This window comes from Macadamia integrifolia, chromosome 3, assembly GCF_013358625.1.
Source record: "Macadamia integrifolia cultivar HAES 741 chromosome 3, SCU_Mint_v3, whole genome shotgun sequence".
NCBI classification, from domain to species: domain Eukaryota; kingdom Viridiplantae; phylum Streptophyta; class Magnoliopsida; order Proteales; family Proteaceae; genus Macadamia; species Macadamia integrifolia.
The window spans coordinates 14,340,990-14,347,522 of NC_056559.1; the positions used below are offsets into that span (position 1 = coordinate 14,340,990).

Genomic DNA, 6,533 nt, shown 5'->3' on the forward strand with positions numbered 1-6,533 from the left:
TATTAGAAAATCAAAATTTTCGACTCGACTCATCATCTCACTGAATTATAGATTTTGAGTCGAATGAGCTGCTGCTGCTTCTTCTTCTTCTTCTTCCTTCTTTTTATTTTTTACCTATCATTAATTGTTACCACCATCCACCCCACCCATCTCCTCGGAGGGTATTGAAAATGACCCATAACTCACCATGAATCTGTTTATTGAATTTTAAAAAATGCCATATGTTATGTCATAGTGCAGTGTATGACATAGAAAAAGATGGTAAAATGCCAATAGGTTTGAAGGTTATAAGAGTTGAAACAACAACTTTTTTTTTTCTTTTTTCGATAAACTTAAATTTTCTTTTTATTTATTTATTTTGCGGTGTTTGATGACCTACAGCTTTAAAGCCCACCCGTGCTATCTCATTTTCAAATGCCCATTGATGTGGGATTAAAAAATTACATTTCTTTATAATCTCTCTGTCTCTCTCTACCCACAATCTTCTCTAATTTGTCTTACTCTTTCATGGCCGACAAACACATCTAGAGCACCATACACCTTCTTGGACCTGATTGTTGGTTATTTTATCAAAATAAATAAATATATTAACTAACTGTAAGTTATTAATGGATTCATTAGTCATTACAAGCCAAACTCATCGAGCTTACAAGGAGGCCTTATTCCAACTGTTGGACCACAATCCTGAGAACCTGATCCACTTTCCTACAATATCATTTCCTTCTCAATACAGATAAAATATAAATTGAATTACCCTCAAGAGTCAAGACCGTGTCGCCTCATGTGGTATCGCTCTAAGGGGCAGAGCTTTCTCCAAGGTGATCCCAAACTTATCGGCCATGTCCATGTCATTGGGGCTTATCCCACCTTCAATCTTCCAATCAAACGAATGTAGAAGTGCAGCCAACATCAGGTGCACCATCGACAACGCAAGTGGCATCCCCGGACAGATCCTTCTCCCAGCCCCGAACGGTGTGAGCTCGAAGTCTCGGCCTCTGACATCAATCCCCGACGACCCCAAGAACCTCTCAGGAACAAACGAATCCGGATTCGTCCATATGCTGGGATCTCGCTCAATAGCCCACACGTTCACCAGCACTTGGGCATCCTTCGGCACAGTGAACCCACAGATCTCCACTTCAGCTTCTGCTTTATGAGGGAGCAAAAGCGGAGCTGGTGGGTGCAGCCGCAAGGTCTCCTTCACCACCGCTTGTAAATAAGGGAGCCGAGCGACATCAGTTTCCTCCATTGGTTTACGATCTCCAACGTTTTCTTGCAGCTCCAATTGAGCCTTCACCATCGACTCTGGTTTATGAAGTAGTTCAGCCATCGCCCACTCTAATGTCGTAGAGGTCGTGTCCGTCCCCGCTACAAATATGTCCTGTATGTATACATACATATATTAATCAAAAATTACTATAAGAATGCTAGTAAGAAGAAATTTGAGAAATGGGTACTGACCCCAAACAACGATTTGATATCGTGACGGCTAAATTCTGAACTGCTATCTTGATCGAGTAGTATATCTAATAGATCATTATTCCTAGTCGGAGAAGGAAGTGAAGCTCTAGAGACCAATCGTTGGTCGATGATTTCATCGAACACCTTGTATAGTCTTCCCACGTAAATAGTCATACTGCGTTTTATACCTTGCAAGTCTAATGGTCTCACTATAGGAAAATAATCCGAAAGATTTGGCTTTCCTGCTTCTTCCATAATTCTCCGCACCACTGCTTTGAAGTCCTGTGCGGTATCTGATCCTGGACGGGCCAGGTCAAGGGAGAACATGGTGTTGGATAGGAGGTTAAGGGAGGTGGCGAATGCGGACTGACCAATATCAACGGGTCGACCCATCTGAACACTTTCACGTACATGAGCGACAAGCTCTTCTATCTTCTGCCGACGCAACGATTCGCTCGCGTTGAGTCTCTGTGAAGTAAAGATCTGATTGTTGCAGAGCTTGCGAAGGTTTCGCCATCGGGAGGAGGGGGAGAGCCATATAACGGATGCCTGGTAGTGGTTCAGCGCCCGAACGGCATCCAAGACCATTCGACCGGCGAGAGCCTGGTCGTGGGTTTGGAGGACCTCTTTGGCCATGTTGGCAGTAGAAGCAACGACGGTCGTTAAGTGACCGAGCTTGAGAGTCATGAGTGGACCATAGGTCTGAGCAAGTCGGGCGAGCGACTCGTTGGGTTTGTTACCAAGTTCGAAGAGGCTCCCAACGATGGGCAGAGGGACGGGGCCTGGTGGGAGCCGTCTGTGGCTTGTGCCAGGGATGAGTGCGGAGATCCATGCCCGCAGACTCCACAGCACCAACAAGAGACCTAACACCAAGGTGAAGAATTCCATCATGAGTTGCCAGCCTCTGTTTTTGCACTTCCATTGTTCCAATGATAAGGCTAGATATAATATCCGGATCAGGTCCCATGTGAGTCTGTGGGGACGTGAGGCAAACGACAAAAAAAAAAAAAAAAACCTCTCCAACGCATCCTACGGTTGAGAGAATCCCGATCTTGGATGCATGTCTGAAACCACTAAGCCTTGCATACGCCCTAACAATTTAGACTTCTTAATTTCATTCCAGACATGTTCTTGGAAAAATCTTTCTGTCTATCGCTCTCATGCACAAATACAATCCTTATGTTTTTTGGGCCATGAAAATACGGCGTTTAAATACACTGAAGGTACAATCATTTGATTGTACATGTGAACATGTGTGAAGTGGGGTATATTTGAAAATAATAGGAATAAATGTTGAATGTTCATATATATGATCAACTAAAACTTTGGTTGCGTCTAGTCTACAATATCATTTTCTTACATTAGCATATTACCTTTTCTGTTCCCTAGTTTCATTCTCCCTCTCTAATTTCATTTTCTGGTCATGATGGAATTGGTTGGGTATTAACATTAATTTTGTCCATCTTCATTTGGGAAGAAATAATTTGGTAGAAGGAATTCAAGGAACTGGATTTTTTTTTTGACGGTTTGAGTTTTGATCCAATTTTCTTTTACATGAACAGATCTTTTGATAATCTTATCAGTCAAATTTAATGACAAATGGAATTGAAGAACCATAAAAAAGGGCATACCCAGCACAGAAAGTTCAACCAACACGGTGTCCTAGGAGGGCCTTAATGCCCCAATTGGACCATTGGATCATTCTACAACGACAGACAGTGTCACCTTAGCCATACCCAAACTCTCAAAAGTTGTTCTATAGGCGACTCTCTGTCATGCTGTCTTTTCTATTCTCATAATCATCAATAGTGACGGTAAATTGACAAATTAGCAAATTGGCAAGTTGGCAAATTGGAGAAGGAATTTCAATCTCAAAGAGACTACCCCCTGTTTGTTTCCTGGGGTTTTGATCCAATGGGGTGGGAAACTTGTTAGAAAACTTAAGTACATTAATCTCATTAGGTGTATGTTTCTTCTACACCACACATAAAGTCTTAGTATAATAGACTATAAGAGCATTCTCTATCTCCCCATAGTAAAGTGAGGATTGAGATGGCTGAGAGGGTCTAACACACATCCCAAGGTGCTCTCAACTATTCAAAACCTTATCACACCGGTGCAAGGAGGCAGAGGATTTTTTTTAAGTACCACTCATACGAAAAAATTGGCATTTGTCGCTTTTCTCTTTTTTTTCCTTTCATTTGCCTCTCCTTTTATTTTTATTTTTATTTATTTTTTTATTTTTTTTTATTTTTTTAATTTTTTTATTTTTTTTATTTATTATTATTATTATTATTATTATTTCTTTTTTTTGCCAATCACCCTCTTTCTCATCCTTATCCTCTCTTTTGACTTTGGTTCTTGCATCCTCAAGAGGGAAAATGAAATTTAGTGGCGGTATTTATAACCTAAAGATTGTGGATTTAGCAACAATAATATTACCAGCTAAAAAGTATATTTTATAGTAATGGGTTGGATCATATATGCAAAATTGGTGAACATCATTGCCTGTGGTTAATCCGATTTTAATTCTTTACTCAAAACAAAAAACATTGGGTGACATGGAAAGCTGATTCAACCATTCTAACATTGGATTTGTAGATAATAGTATGGATTGACCATGTGTAAAATTTCATCATTTTATCTCTTGTATATATCCATGTGTCCATTGGTTGTCATACGACCTTTTGGTAGTCTGTTTTTCAATAACTTCAGTGTTCTAGGGGCGTACTCTTTTTGAGCTGAATTTTGAAATACGCAAGGAAATTTGAGGTCTATCCATTGTTAATTTATGGTGAAAGTTTTTGTACGATACAAGAGAAGTACACCTATCTATAATCATTTAATATTTACCTCTTGAGAAGGAAAGTGATAATAACCGTTCTCCTTTTGTAGTACTCTCTCAATACCATTCGCACTTCTTAGTCAAGGGGTTTTCCCTCGACTGTTCGGGTGAAAAAATTGGTCCTTAATTTATTAAAGATGTAATAAAAAAATATCTTGAAAATAAACAATAAAAAAAAAAAAAATTCAATGTGAACTTATCTAGTTAAGGGTCAATAGATAATTGATTTCGGGATCATCCTAGGCGGCTTTGCTTTTATACGATTATGTTAGTTTTTTTAGTGCTTAATCTTAAGGCAGTTAAGCATGTTATTTCAAGATTATTGGTATTCATTTTATGAAGTGATTAATGTCAACTCAATTACAACTGTAATAGGGTTCTACTTAAGGGTGTCAAAATATAATGGAAACCATTTATCGGAATCGAAACCAACCGGTTATAACTGAATTGAACCGTAGTATAGTAAATTGATCCGGTTTTGATTTTATAGGCCATAATTCCCGTTCGGTTAGGTTCAAAATCGGAAAACCGATGGTTAACTGACACCTAGTATTAAAGACTTAAATGTTTAGAATTTTGATGGGTCTCTACGAAAAAAGGAAGAAAAAAATAAATAAAGTACTAACCGAGAAGGGAGTTTCACTTTCACACAATCACACCTCTTGATTTCCTAATTTCTAGGGTCATAGTTAATTAATTATTTTCTATGTAGTCTTTTACATAGAAAGTATATTGTCTTTAGCAAAATAAAAGTATATTATCTCTACTCTTTAGGAAGTTTAGTATATGTAGAATTCACACTATGAAAAATCATTTTCTTAAATGATACTATTCACCGCATGTAAATCAATTGTGAACCGAATAACAAAAATCGATTGGAAACCACTAAAACCGAAAATAGATGAAAACGATTCTGATTTCACCTTATTCCTATCTGTTGCGATTTTGATCTCACTTTATCAAAATGTAAATCGAACTAAAACTGAATAACTAAAATCGCTCCATTTGACACCCCTAGACTTCTGCTAGCATGAACAACCCATCTGACACAAATAAACATCTCACAGAAAATGATATATAAAATATAATTAAAAAAAAAAAAGATAAATTATTATTATCACAAAGGTTTTTTTTTTTCAAATGGTTAAGATATTTGTTTTGAGGATAATGTGTCCATTTCAACCATTTGAGCTCAAATGGCCCTGCATTTATTCCACCTTTGCTACATGGATAGGATTTCTCTCCATTGAGCCCAAGGACCAGAGTTCCTGAGTCTTCCCAGTCATAGGATCACTCTCTAGTCCTTCGGCTCTATGGAGAGAAGCCGGATCCTTGTTGTATTCATTACTATGATTTCCGATGGCCAGCAGCAGCGTCCAACCCTCCACAACAACTTCCCTTCCAATGTTTAGGCTATTGCAAGCTTTCCTGAAACCACCACATCCAACTACACCATCTTCATTGACGGATCTCCCAATCTTGTTGTAGGGTTTCCATCATTTTGGGACCAGGTGGACGCTTAGTTGCTGCTATATGTAAATAGGGTCACTCCTTTGCCTCTGTGACGGAATTAGAAGTGATTCAAGATGGGATACTCTTAGCCAGCATATTTGATGGTCACACCCACCCCTTTTTATTGTAAATACCTCCCTTGTTAATGCCAAGTGTTTAAACATGTTTGTTAGGATTTAAAATGTAACCGTAAGCGTATAGATCAGTGTAGCTACGAGTCGAACATAGGGAGAGCAGCCACTTTATTTTGGCTTCTTTTAATAATGCGAAAATGAACCGATTAATGGTTGTGATCTAATTCTAACACCGTCCTAAACATATGTATCTAAAATAACGTCTTAACCATTCGTCATCTAAGAATTTAAATACGCAAACCACGTAATTAAAATTAAATAAATAAATAAGTAAAAATAAATAACACATGCAATTAAAAAGCAATGAAGGAAAAAAAATACTGAAATAAAAATAAAGTAAAAGAAAGGGGATAAAACTAGAGAGAGGCTCACAAGTAGGTTTCTCTACTTAGCCTGATGGATGTATCATAATATGAGTTTTTCTACTTGACCAGAGAGTCACTCTTACAAAGGTTACTCTACTTGGCTTTAGGGAAAGGGAGACAATTAAAATAAAAATAATAAAATGATAGTTCTATGGCTAGGAGGGGCAAAGCCAACACATACACTAACCATGAACCTTGAGGGAAAGGGAAAGTAAT

At 38.1% G+C, this 6,533-nt stretch overlaps 1 protein-coding gene across 1 annotated transcript; it reads right to left on the reverse strand.

Moving 5' to 3' along the window:
- Window positions 1-586: 586 nt before the first annotated feature.
- LOC122074838 (geraniol 8-hydroxylase-like) lies at window positions 587-2,378 on the reverse strand. Its single transcript, XM_042639807.1, has 2 exons — window positions 1,462-2,378; window positions 587-1,381 (listed from the first exon to the last, which is right to left on the reverse strand). Exons 1-2 carry the CDS (start codon window positions 2,350-2,352, stop codon window positions 764-766), a joined length of 1,509 nt encoding a protein of 502 aa, XP_042495741.1. The 5' UTR covers window positions 2,353-2,378; the 3' UTR covers window positions 587-763.
- Window positions 2,379-6,533: the final 4,155 nt, after the last annotated feature.

What these genes read in the sequence shown, in the direction of transcription:
- LOC122074838 (XM_042639807.1), bottom strand. Translation starts at nt 2,352, where the DNA reads ATGATGGAATTCTTCACCTTGGTGTTAGGTCTCTTGTTGGTGCTGTGG. An exon ending in ATATCAAATCGTTGTTTGGG is followed by an intron (nt 1,382 to 1,461) that starts GTCAGTACCCAT and finishes GTATACATACAG; the next exon opens with GACATATTTGTAGCGGGGAC.